This window comes from Nansenia antarctica, assembly GCF_963989245.1.
Source record: "Nansenia antarctica genome assembly, chromosome: 1".
Lineage (NCBI taxonomy): Eukaryota > Metazoa > Chordata > Actinopteri > Argentiniformes > Microstomatidae > Nansenia > Nansenia antarctica.
In genome coordinates this window covers 76,300,167-76,313,216 of record NC_137674.1, presented here as the reverse complement: position 1 = coordinate 76,313,216, position 13,050 = coordinate 76,300,167, and the positions used below count along the sequence as shown (strand labels likewise).

Genomic DNA, 13,050 nt, shown 5'->3' with positions numbered 1-13,050 from the left:
GCGGTTGGGCTCATTTTCTTTTTAACTGTAAAAATGATGACATTGCTTTTTTCCGATGTCTAAGCTAACATTAGCCGATTTTCCTTGGCTGAATGTACAAAAGAATAAGAAATCCTTTTTGGAAGTATCCACTCGCTGAGCTCTGTGGAACAGATTTAGATTTATTTGCAATGCCGACTCTCGTGAGAATATCGGGTTTCTCATTCATATTCTTTCTAAAACTATGAGCGCTTTTCAAATTTGCATTACAAACAGAAATTGTAACCATATTTTTGCTGGTTATTCGCATTAAAACATTACGCAGATTTAATATGATATCAAAGAGATGTTTTACTGTTGTTCCTCAAAGCAAATGCACTCATCGTTCAATGAAGTAGAAATATTAAGAAAACATATTCGGTTTGAGTGTTGAGTGCATGTGTGTGTGTGCGTGTGTGCATGCGTGTGTGTGTGCATGCGTGTGTGTGTGTGTGTGTGTGTGTGTGTGTGTGTGTGTGTGTGTGTGTGTGTGTGTGTGTGTGTGTGTGTGTGTGTGAAAAGGAGGGGTAGGGGTGCATTGTGAATTGTAAACAGACTATCATATGCAGGGGGATCTAGGTTACGGGAATCAGAGTATCAGGCATTCACTCTGACACCACAGGGGAACAGGAAGTGAGACGCACAGCAACCACAAGCCCAAAAGCAGAATAGCGCATACCTTTAGCTTGGAATGAAACTCACGAGATTTCCTTCTGGCAAGAACCTGAATGTGACTAGACACCTGCGGGGTAGGGGAGGGGAGGAAAACAAAGGAACAGCCTGTAACCATGGCGATGAAAAGCCCCCCTGCAACTGGGCAAAGCCAGACGTACCTTGATGGCAGCTGAGATTTCTCGAACTTTCTTTCTTGCTAAGACCTGTATGTGACTAGACACCTCCATTTTTTTTTTTTACAAAAGAAGAAAAAGAAGAAGAAAATAACAAGAAAACCAAAAAACACAAAAATGATTACACATCTCTTTGTTGAAGACACTTCAGGGGCATTTGAGCTGTCAGTAGAAGCCCAAAAAGGATAATAGAAGCATCTCCAAACCACACACAAAGCTCACAGCCACCAACGCATTGTATTGCCTGTTGTTGTCACTTAAGTGAGCTGATTAAGGAGGATGCAGGCCCCTTTAGCACACATTAACAGGCCACAGATGGGATCTGCTGTGGGCTGAATGAGAATGGGCCAGTCTAGTATTCTTAAGGGAGTTGGACAAGACGTTTCAGAGGCCCAGTTCGCTAACAACATTCACATAGACTTCATACATTTCATGCTATCTCATGCTTTTTCATGCTTTAATATAGAATATTCAGAACGGTAAATCATGTGGTGTGTGTGTGTGTGTGTGTGTGCGTGCGTGCGCGTGTGTGTGTGTGTGTGTGTGCGTGTGTGTTCTACATCAGAGGATGTGTGTGTGTGTGTGTGTGTGTGTGTGTGTGTGTGTGTGTGGTGTCTAGGGTGGGTATCCTTCCTCTACTAATCTTAATCAGGCCAATCACGCTCAAGTGGCTGTTGCGGCGGCTTGCAGGGGAATGATCAAGACCTAAAGCTTTAAGCGTTGAACAGCAGCAGGGCGATGGGAACAACAATATGAGACCTACTCTGATCCACGTCACCACAGTGTGACTAGAATTACAACTCAACAAGTGAGATTCTGGCATTCTCTCGCCGTTTTCTGACAGTTAAGTACAGTGTATTGTGTTTTCTGACAGTTAAGTACAGTGTATTGTGACGCTAATTTGTGACACGGTCTGGTGAAAAGGTCTGCATGTCGGCAATTCTCAAGTCGCCTCAAGTCAATATTATGAAAGTGTTGAAGAGCCCACTCAATATAACAAACAACAGTTTTAGGATCACTAAACATGTATCATCTGCTGTCCTGCTTCGTAGGCTACTGGGTTAGTGATACATGGCTTGTAAACAAACTTACACAGCAAGGGCTGTATGATAATCTAATTATGTGTAGTTATGTGTTTTTAGCATGTTGATGTTCTATGAGAATGTTGTGATGTGCTAAAGATGCAGTTAGATTTCATAGCGATGTTCTTTCTTAGCTGGTAGCAAACGCGTCTGTTTTGATTCAGAGCGATTTGCTCCGTTATTTGGTTTGAAGTGTACCAACATTCAAATAAGCATATCTTCGCAAATATTTTCAATGTAGACACGTCATTTGAAAGCTTACATAATCTGTAAAAAACTGAAAAATGACCATGCCCTAATTTGGGATTTTTTCATCAGACCCTGTCCCATTTTCTCCATGGGGCTTTAATAGAGGTTAGCATACATAGAAATATAATGAGTAGATTGGACATGCCCATTCAAATCAACAGGTCATGGTGGGTGTCTCATTCTCTTTCTGTTATGTATATTATTTGCAATTCACTTGAACCAACACAGACCATTTACCACAAATATATTGACATGATATTATTCAAATAATGTAATATATCACACTAAAACACTATCACAATTACATTGAGAGTAATCCTAACAAGGACAATGGATGTATAGTCAATGTTCTTGGTGCAGGTAAACAACCCTCTGCCTCGTCTCTGGTTCCCCAGTGAGAGAGTGGATTACAGTGACAATACACACATGACCTTTCCCTGTCACAATGACCAACTCACACCCAGCCTAGTGTCAGGCAGTGTCAGACTGGAAGACAGATAGACACAGACAGACAGGGGGCAGACAGACAGACACACAGACAGAGACACAGACAGACAGACAGACAGACAGACACAGATAGACAGGGGGCAGACAGACAGGGGGCAGACAGACAGACAGACAGCCAGACAGAGACACAGATAGACATAGGCAGACAGCTAGACACAGACAGACAGACAGACAGACTGACAGATAGACACAGACAAACAGAGACACAGACAGAGAGACAGACAGACAGACAAACAGGGGGCAGACGGACAGACAGACAGAGACACAGACACATAGACACAGACAGACAGGGGTCAGACAGACAGACACACACACACAGACAGAGACAAGACAGATAGTCAGGCGGACAGGCAGACAGACAGACAGACACACACACAGGCAGACAGACAGACAGACAGACAGACAGACAAACAGACAGACACACACAGACAGGCAGACAGACAGACAGACAGGGGTGTTTATCACGCCCCTACGAGCCCGTGGTCATGAGGAGGACTTCCTGTGGAAGGAGGAGAGTTCCCCTCTCAGCTCCAGCCTCTACCCCCAACACACTCCTAATACTACCTGGGGACAGCCACTCTGCCCTTGGAAACGATGTTGTGGTCAAATCAATTGTGTTATTAATAATCGTAATCACCCATGTCATTGTTTTTTGTTGTTGTTGTTGTTTTGAATGTCTTCATAATCCCACAATATTTCTATCTCCATTTTGGTGGTAGAAGTTCTCCCTGGCTTCAGTTTCTACTGTACAGTAACACTATGGTGAGTCAGTGGGTCTGTGGACTGTGGCTAATGTGTGTGACGGGGAATGCTGATGAGGTGTGTTCTCTGGTACAGAGGAGGTCTATAACGTGACGGTGTGTTCATGGAGGATGAGCTTGGCCAGAGACATCCGGTCATGCAGGACAGCCCACCGTACACATCCCAGGGCCTCATGAGACAGCCTACCACCAGCCCCGGCATGCAGCGAAGCTCCATGCATCTGTGTGTGTGTGTGTGTGTGTGTGTGTGTGTGTGTGTGTGCGTGTGTGTGCGTGTGTGTATGTGCGTGAGTCCTATACTATTCTATGCATGTGCTGTGAGAGTTTCCTCCTGCAAAAGCCCAGGCAGCATGGCTCAGCCAGGTGTGACAGTGACCTCACTCAGCGCATCGTGCCACATGCACACATTCTTGTTAGTCTCTTACCTGTTTTCTTGTCCTCGTCTTCCCAGTCCGAAGCTTGATGTATCTGGCTATCAGCTCGTTACGACCTGCTCAAATAAGAGAGGAAATAAGAGAGAGAGAGAGAGAGAGAGAGAGAGAGAGAGAGAGAGAGAGAGAGAGAGAGAGAGAGAGATGTTAAGACAAAAAGAAAGAAATCATTGGGAAATATTTGTGTACTGCATGTCAACCTGGACTTTAGTATGCTACTTTCGTGATCTTTAACGGTAAGAAAAAGCACAGTTTTTCCACAAGAAATACAAATCAAAAGCTGAATGTATGATGTATTGTCATCTTAGTTAAATCTGCATCATAAAGGGTCTACACTAATATATCAACCTCATTTACAACTCACCATATACATCTTACCCGATAAACAACAAAATGGTATTTAAATATAAAAGCAACATGTCACATTAGCATGAGAAAGCCTCACATCCATACTACAGCCTTTGAAATTAATCTAATTTAATCCCATTCTCTTCAAAGCCTCACGCTATGAAAGGAAACAGATCCAGACATTCATACTGTTACAGGAAAATAATGGCGACGGAAATATATTCATTTAACGCAGTGCTGTTCTCACTAAATTATAATTAAACCATGGGCTTTGTCGTGATTTTCTAATTAATGGCGGCTCCAAACATTCTTCTGCCCTCAGCTCCACTCTAATTGCCGCGACGATGCACAATGACCCCTGCTTAGCCTTTTCATATGGTAATAACATACCGCCACCCCAAAACTATTACGCAAATTATAGGTAAGGAGGCACTCTAATTATGTGTCCAGCTGTAGGCAACCAATACCATGGACCTGCTCCCCCCCCCACCCCTCTATGTAATGCAACAAGTCCTTTAAACAGCCAAACATGTCCCTTTCAGCTCAATTAGAGGACCAACCTTGACGTTTCACTTCACCTCAAGAAACATGGGTTTCTGCAAGTCGTAGGGAGTGAGTTTGTTTCAAGATATATATATATATATAGGATAGAAATCCATATATGCCAGAGCGTAGCATGGAACCACATCATGTAATGCTGGTGAGGAGGGGTGAATAATGTGAGGGACACATAAAGGGCAACGGAGGTGGCGATTAAGGCCCTGGTGGCAAGTCTTGCGTTTTGGTGGGTTGTGGATTGGGAGAGAGGCAGAGAGATGAGGGATGTGCCAGCCTGACTGCCTGTTCTGTTCTGTTCTGTTCAGTTCTGTTGTTTGTGTAATAGGCAGCCGGGTCAGCGCCTGCTGGGAGCCCAGGGGGCGCTCTCTGTTCAGGTGTGCCAGATGAAAGGCAGGCCAGTCTGGGTAGTGCCTCTTGAGTTACTGCCATTAACAACACCTGTCAGGGGAGAGGGAGTCTCTCTCCTTCGCTCTTCCTCCCTTCCTTCCTCCCTCCCTCCCTCTTTCCCCTCCCTCCCTTCCTCCCTCACTCTCTCTCCCCCTCCCTCACTCTCTCTCTCTCTCTCTCTCTCCCCCTCCCTCACTCTCTCTCTCCCTTCCTCTCCCTCCCTCTCATTATTCGCAAGAGGTATTCTGGATACCTGTATGCTAGCACTACTCCATTCGTTTCATCCATTTAATCTGTTCCTGAAATATTGAATATGATAAAATATGTCAATATTATTGTAAAAAATAGACTCATTTTTAAAGCTTCAGAGAAGCTTTGAATAAGCAAAGAAAACACACACCGAACGCACATACATGCACAGACACACACACACACACACACACACATCCTTTTTGTGTTCTGCTCAACACCTTCCTCCATCCATATCGCTGCCACACCCAGACAGGTGTTGAGCTGCTTTGTGAAGGCGGTTGTGGGTGGGGGCAGGGAGGAGGAGGAGGGGGGGGGGGGGGAGTGGGCCAGGAGGGCTTGTGTTCTGACCGGTGTCACGAGGATCGCTTAGGTAAGGCCAGGGCCAGTGAACCAGGTCATATGCCCCCCCCCCCCCCCGCCCCCCGCCGGGCAAATAAACAGCATCTGGGGATTTTCAATGACATCCCCGTCGCCCAGCGTGCCTGCACTGTAATCTCCACCAGATGAAGCTGGGAGCCGCGCTATTTTCAATAATTCACACACTGTGTACACATAACATGACAATAAGGGCATTCATGCAGACGCCTGATTCCTAGATCAAAGCTCACAAATGGCCAGCTGTAAGCATGCTTACTGTTGAATTATTCATTCTTTTCACCAGGCTGGAAAAAAAAGGCTCAGCGGGTCTTGGCGAGGCCTGCTTTCTTTTCCTGTGTTTGCGCCGCAAAACAACATTTGCGGGGAAAAAAAGCGACTGGCCCCTTTCAGGGCTCCAAATCCTCCACACACAATCTCGTGCCCGCCAGGAAAGTTAAAAGGGCCAATAGTTTGTGTCCTGTAAACTAATCAACGCTTCGGTTTCACTCTGGGACAGCAGGCGAAGTCTTAGTGGCAGTAGAATAGAGATGTTACCTCCGGTGAGAATTGTTATTAGAGTTTTTAAAGTAAGGCTTTTTCATTTCAGAGGACCCTTAGCACTGCCGCACGACTCTCTCTCTCTCTCTCTCTCTCTCTCTCTCTCTCTCTCTCTCTCTCTCTCTCTCTCTCACTAATTTTAATTTCCTCTTTAAAGGCATATAACATAATTGGAAACCATTGGCATCAGATCAAACAAGATTTCAGAACCCACCAACCCTTCACTTTTAAGTGGAAGAAGTAATTACATTCAGACAAAATGACAACAATAAATTCAAAAACAGATTAACAGATTATTTCAATAGATCATAAATATATCATTGCAGGATAGGCTACATGGCTGTATTAGTGTGCCTTTTTTTTACCCCCATGTGTAAATGTGATGTTTTGCTTTAGCCAAAGGGGGAACCAAGCTAAAGTTAGCGTTAGCAGCATTCAGGGATTGTAAGTCGTTGTGATGATGTGCGAGACGAGAGACACTTCTTTCCTCCCTCACACACACCGGTCAGTACGCAGACCAGGACTCTTGCTCTCCCTTCTCACACATCCTTATTCCCGACTTGTGGGAGGTGAGAACAAGAGCACTTCATCTTCTTCGTGTGAGGTAGAAGAAGAAAAAAAGACGAATGGGGAAGATGAATTATGGCCCTCTGAAGACGCTGAGCCAGCCGTCTGCGACCTCTCTCATTCCAACACTCTCTCCTCTCCTGCTTTCCTCCCCTGTCTGTCAACGCCACAGCTAACACCTTCTCCCAGGCAGGCCCAGACTGATATACCCGTTAGCTTCTCAGTAGTTCTTATATCCCTCCTCTGTGATTGCTGCTGGGGCCTAAAAGAGTCCCCCTACATAAAAACACATGATGCCCTCCATGAGTTATGGAGACAGAATCACCGTGGGGGGCAGGGCTGTGTGGATTGCGGAAGCCATCGATCTTCAGTCGAGGCAAGTTTCATTTCCACTGAATCAAGTTGATGGTCACCTAAATGTGTTTGGTCAAACAATGTCTTTTAATGTGTAAAAACAAGGTGCCATGATTGTCTTTTGGACAGTTCAGCCCTCCTGGAGGAGAGGAGCTGCAGCGTCACAGCCAAGGGGTTATAGGGGGGGGGGGGGCATGAGTTAACTAAGGACTGTCCTTCCTGTCACTCAAAGCGGCAGGAAAAGGATTAGATATTTACGGCGTGACCCCCGGAGTAGCCTCATGCTGCTCGGGCAGCTGTGAGGGAGTGTATCTCTTGCCCCTGGTAAAGAATGGCCATCCCCTGAATCTCAATGACCCTGGAGGTCCCGGGCCGTATCAATAGCACTCCAACAGCAGCCCCACAATGAGCCGCTGGCTCTCCTCTTCCCTGGGATTGTCTCCCCAGCAGCTGATTCGTCATTCAGTCAGAAATCCAATTTGGCCGTTAGCATCCTCTTTCCCTCCCTTCCTCTCCCTCCCTCCCTCCTACTGAGCATCCTGGGACAGCCTCACCCCAGTCCTGCTGTGTGTGTGTGTGTGTGTGTGTGTGTTACATTGGTCCGTCTGGAGAAAAGGCCGCTGACTTAGTCCGCCCCAGTCTAGCCATAGAGAGAACCCACCCAGGACATGGTCTTCCTGTCGACTGAACCCCCCCCCCCCCCCCCCTCCCCCCTCAAACACTGTTTCAGTTGAAAATAAGGTTCCCCCCTGGCCCTACAATATGACTTGCTCCTTTTTTTATTGGTGACCTGCTGATTTGGGAGATGAGTTATCGTGTTTCAAACAGCAGAATAACTTGGCTGCCATGTCCTTGATGCATGGTGATGTTTATCTGAGGTATGTAGTTCTGAGTGGAACATAATATTCATAATGCATTCCTACATACAGTTTGCTCTGGAAGGAGAGACGTTTTTAAGCGAGATGTTGCTGCGAAAGAACGTTCCAGTAACATCCGTGAGGCGTGTCCATGGGCTTGACTGAGCTGAGAGAGAGAGAGCGGGTAACTGGCCGAGCTGGGAAGTCCCCCCTGTCTATCCCTCTCTGGACTGTTGGGGTTTACACAGCTGCTGTGTCTGCTAGCCCCCCCCACCCCCCCAACAACACAGACACACACACACACACACACGCACACACACACACACACACACATATATATCCTAGACCCAGCCACCCCTCCTCCAAACCCAACCCACCCAATCACTCTGTCCCTCCGGTGCTGCTGAAGCCTGCTGTGTAGCAGCAGAAGAACAAGAAGAAGAGACGTCTCCAAGCTTATTTACAACTCCTCCACTCTCCCTTGGCTCCGTCAAACTACTTCCAGAGACATTAGGACTATTACTCAGGCTTTTACTCCCTCCTTCAGCAGTCATTTCCTCTCAACTTTACTGGGTGTTTCCTCAGGGTTTTATAATAATACACACGGTGATTGCTTTTGGGTCTGAAACATTTTGAAACTTTCATTGACACTTGTCACCACTCCTGTGTTATCCTCAGCCTACGTTCTCCGTATTCAAATAATTGCAGCAGCGTTAAAATAACGATGCTAATTGTGGCTAAGACAAAGAAGCTCCTCTGATAAGATAGGGAAAGAGCACGGTCTTCAGGTGCCTGGGTTGGTGTTAGAGTTAGCATGGTCTTCAGGTGCCTGGGTTGGTGTTAGAGTTAGCATGGTCTTCAGGTGCCTGGGTTGGTGTTAGAGTTAGCATGGTCTTCAGGTGCCTGGGTTGGTGTTAGAGTTGAAGTGGGGTCGTTAGGCATGTGTCGTCCACATGGCCCCTCTGGTTCAGATGTTGTTGTGGTGTGACCGTGTGGGGGAGTGACACTACAGGAAGACAGGTGGTGCTGTGGCCCTGCCTGCTGCCTGCTCCCCTGCTAGTGGGACAGTAGTGGAACTCTGGAGTTTTTGGGGGGAGCTGACCGTCTGGAACGAGTGGTCAGAGTCACCGACCCACATGAACTAGAACCAGAATGAGTGCATGATCAATTTCTCCAGAAGAGGGAGAGAGAAGCATCGGTATGAGTCGGAGTATTTGATGGGCCTCCATTTTTTCCATTGATTCTGGACCCAGGGGGCATAATAAATGAAGCAGCCATCTCCGCTGGCATGTCAATGAAAGGATGATTCAATCAGGAAAAAGCCCCTAAGTCTTCTGCACCCGCATATGATAAACACTGGGCTAATTTAAGTTATGGTGTATTAAACGTTTTAACTGCCTTGGTTACGTCCTTTGAGTGGCAATAACAAGAAGGCTTTGCTTTGCTGTCGTCGTTTTTTTTTTTTTCCTGCTCATTTCCAAAGCTCTCATTTCCTGTAGCAGCACTTTTGTTTAACGCAGGCAGAACCACAGTCACATCTGGTCCGGCGGTCGGCGATGATGTCACTGGATATGAGATCGAGTGCCGGGCCAGGCCCGGAGTCAGCCAGCGGACCTCTCACACACGCAAACACATCACTTCATGTGGCTTTCCCCCTGCCCTGGTCTCTTTCTCTCTCTCTCTCCTCAGACCTCAGCAAGGCACTGTGGAGACCCCACCCCCGAGAGCACAGGGGGCACCCTCTCTCACCCTCTCTCACCCTCCCTGCCACCCCCCCCTCCCCGCCCTGTAGCCAAATTAAATCTATCATTAATTCTCATTACATTGTCATTCTCCCAAGTGTCACTTGACAGAGCCTAAAAGGAACCACTGTAGGGACTGCGCCCATGCTCCAGTTTAATTAGATCTGTGAAGCCTCAACACATTTAGAAAGATGTAAGAGCCCTCCCTATGTCATTATCCTCCAACCCCAACCGTCATAGTTATGACCTTGTGCTGTCAGAATAACGACACAGTGAAAAGCACCTTTTTGACACATTCGCCTTTCACACCCAAAACGATTTTAAAAAACGACAGAACTGACTAAAAACAAGACAAAGGGCTTCCTTGTTTGAACAACAAGTTACAACGCCAAAAATACTCTGTCTGTCTGTCTGTCTGTCTCTCTGTCTGTCTGTCTGTCTGTCTCTCTGTTTGTCTGTCTTTCTGTGACTTTGTCTCTGAGACATTGGCACCTGTCTGTCGAGTCTGATGTGAACGGACCGGCCGTGTCCCTCTCGCTCCACCAGTATTTACACTGTACCAGCTGCATTAATCCTCCGCTTCCATTTGGTTTCCTCTCCCAGAATGCAGTGTGGTGCCTCCAGCAGCCTCCAGCAGCCCCCAGTGGGCCCAGCTGCCCACAGCAGCCCAACGCCAGCCCCAGCAGTCCACAGCCTCAGTGTGTGGAGTAGCTAGCTGCTAGCAGCCTCAGTGAGTGGAGTAGCTAGCTGCTAGCAGGGGTCTAGACAATAGCCCTGGCGTTCCTGTCACCCGTGATAGATGACTCAAGGGTCTCAGGCTGACATTAGCATCACAATAGGCTAAACCAACAATATGGAAGCATTCAGCAGGAGGGACCCTGGAAGGGTTTGGGGGTGGGGAGACGGGGGCAGGAAGCCTTTTACTTTGCAAGAACAACTCACTGGAAAACACTGGTTGCCAAGACGAGAACCTGTCAGTATCAATAAAGGGAGACTTGTGGCTTGGATGTCGGACAGGTGAAAGACAGCAACACCTTTTTTGGCAGTTTTCTGGCAGTTTCATGTAACCTGTACATTTCAATATAAAACAATAGGCCTATGTGTGTGTGTGTGTGTATGTATATATATATATATATATATAAAATGTATAATTAACATGAATTTAGCATGATGTTTATATATATATATATATAGTAAGCTGGTTATGTATAATTAACATGAATTTAGCATGATGTTTATATATATATAGTAAGCTGGTTATGTATAATTAACATGATGTTTATAAACATCATGCTAAATTCATGTTAATTATACATAACCAGCTTACTACATCACCACGCGATGAAAATTGCTGATATCTGTATTAGTGTTGATCAGGCGTGAACTATCCCTGCTGAATGGCCGCGGTGGCAGACAATAGGCCTGTCTCACTCAAACTGTTCCAGGGCTAAAAATAAGGGATTGAAGTTGGTAAGATCCTGCAGGTGTTTCCCTAGGAAGGTGTGGCTCTAATACCCACCCCCCCCCACCCACCCCCACACACACACACTCACACACTCTCAAATCCCTGCTCTCCCATCGGTAATAATTACTAGGGGGTAGCGGGTTGGGGGGGTGGGGGAGGGCAGTGAATGCCAGTGAAATCCATTTAGAAAGACAGAGGATAACGTCTGCTGATCCCAACATCTGACTCCAGCCAACCAGCTGCCTATTATGGGGTGGCTTAGCTGCCCTCACGGTGGGCCCCCCCCAGGGGCTGAAGCGTGGGGCCCTAAGAAAGACTTCAAGCCCAAAGACGGCACGCCTGCAGCCGTGACGATCACACACACTCTGCCCATTCTTAGGGTCACAATAGTTACACTCCCTCCCCTCCCCCTCTCCACACACACACACACACACACACACACTCCTGGCTTTAAGAAACTGAAAGTTCAAGCCTATACATCTTCCAGAGAGACCGTCTGTGCCCTGTGTGTGTGTGTGTGTGTGTGTGTGTGTGTGTGTGTGTGTGTATGTGTGTGGATGGGCGGTACGCCTTCTGCCCATCTGCCTCCCGCTGAGAGCACAAGGTCACATACGTGCACACACACACACACACACACACACACACATGCACACACACACACGCACACACACACAGAATCAGCCCACCGTGATAACCCAACATGTGGTGCCATGCTGCGGAGTAAGAGGATATGATTATGAATCGAGGCTTTAATTTGTCCAAAAACATGATGAAACATTTGTTTCAAGTTCAGCCCTGTGAGGGCATCTGGGGGACTGACTAGACTTCTCTGCCATTTGTGTATCTGTTCCAATAGCTTTTCTAAAACTCTCCAGCCCAGTCCATTATTACAGTTATTTCATTTGGTGAAGTGAACATTGCCTCTGGGAATGTAGGCCAGGCCCTAATGTCGCTAAGGAAAGTAGAGCACGATTGGCTACTTGGGCTCTGACCTCGGTCCCAAACTCAAGATGGACCCCTCGTCATACTGCCTTAGACCACAACAACCCTGAGTCCCTCATTTAGGGAGCTAGTAGAAAACCACGACAATAAGGAAGAGACAGCATTAGAAACATATCCGTTTCCTACCTGTACCTCTGAAGAGACAATAAGCTCTGTGAACTACAAATGACCAATGGAAGGAGTTAATCAAGTCGGTTTTAATGATGTCATTTAGCCATCTACCTCGCAGGTCTTCTCTGTCTAAGCAGGCTGGTTGAGGAGGAACACATTGTGAAATCTCACATTGACAAAACATGAATGCCCCCAAATGACTCACTAAACTAGCTAGGCTTGCACAGATTATCTTTTTTAAGATGATGTTTACAAAACAATATATTTAATATTAAACAACATACAATATAAAATTAGCTACACTCTCGTAGTATAATGTAAGATGGTGAAACACAGTCCATTTTGACGCAGCTTGCAAATAATCATGTTCCTCTTACATAATCTTGGCATACAATGTGAATTATTTCAACATGTAGGATATGATTGTCCTATTAAAAGTATTCTTTAAAAAAAAAAAAGCTATTTTCCGTGCTTATCTACAATGCTGTGTTTGTAATATGTTGCAGAATCCATTGCATAACTGCACTAAGCCAAGATCGTTGGCTCATTTATCAAGTTTCAACATCAATCTTATGTTTCTCCATCGACGCAAAATA

At 46.3% G+C, this 13,050-nt stretch overlaps 1 protein-coding gene across 1 annotated transcript in view; it reads right to left on the bottom strand.

Annotated features, from left to right (window-relative positions):
• Nucleotides 1-13,050, bottom strand: part of tead1b (TEA domain family member 1b) — a 56,774-nt gene that overhangs the window by 13,112 nt on the left and 30,612 nt on the right. The window contains exons 4-6 of the mRNA XM_080549087.1: nt 3,891-3,955; nt 852-914; nt 698-760 (exon numbers count right to left, since the gene is read on the bottom strand). Coding sequence (XP_080405213.1) covers nt 698-760; nt 852-914; nt 3,891-3,955 — 191 coding nt within the window. The remainder of the gene's footprint in view (nt 1-697; nt 761-851; nt 915-3,890; nt 3,956-13,050) is intronic.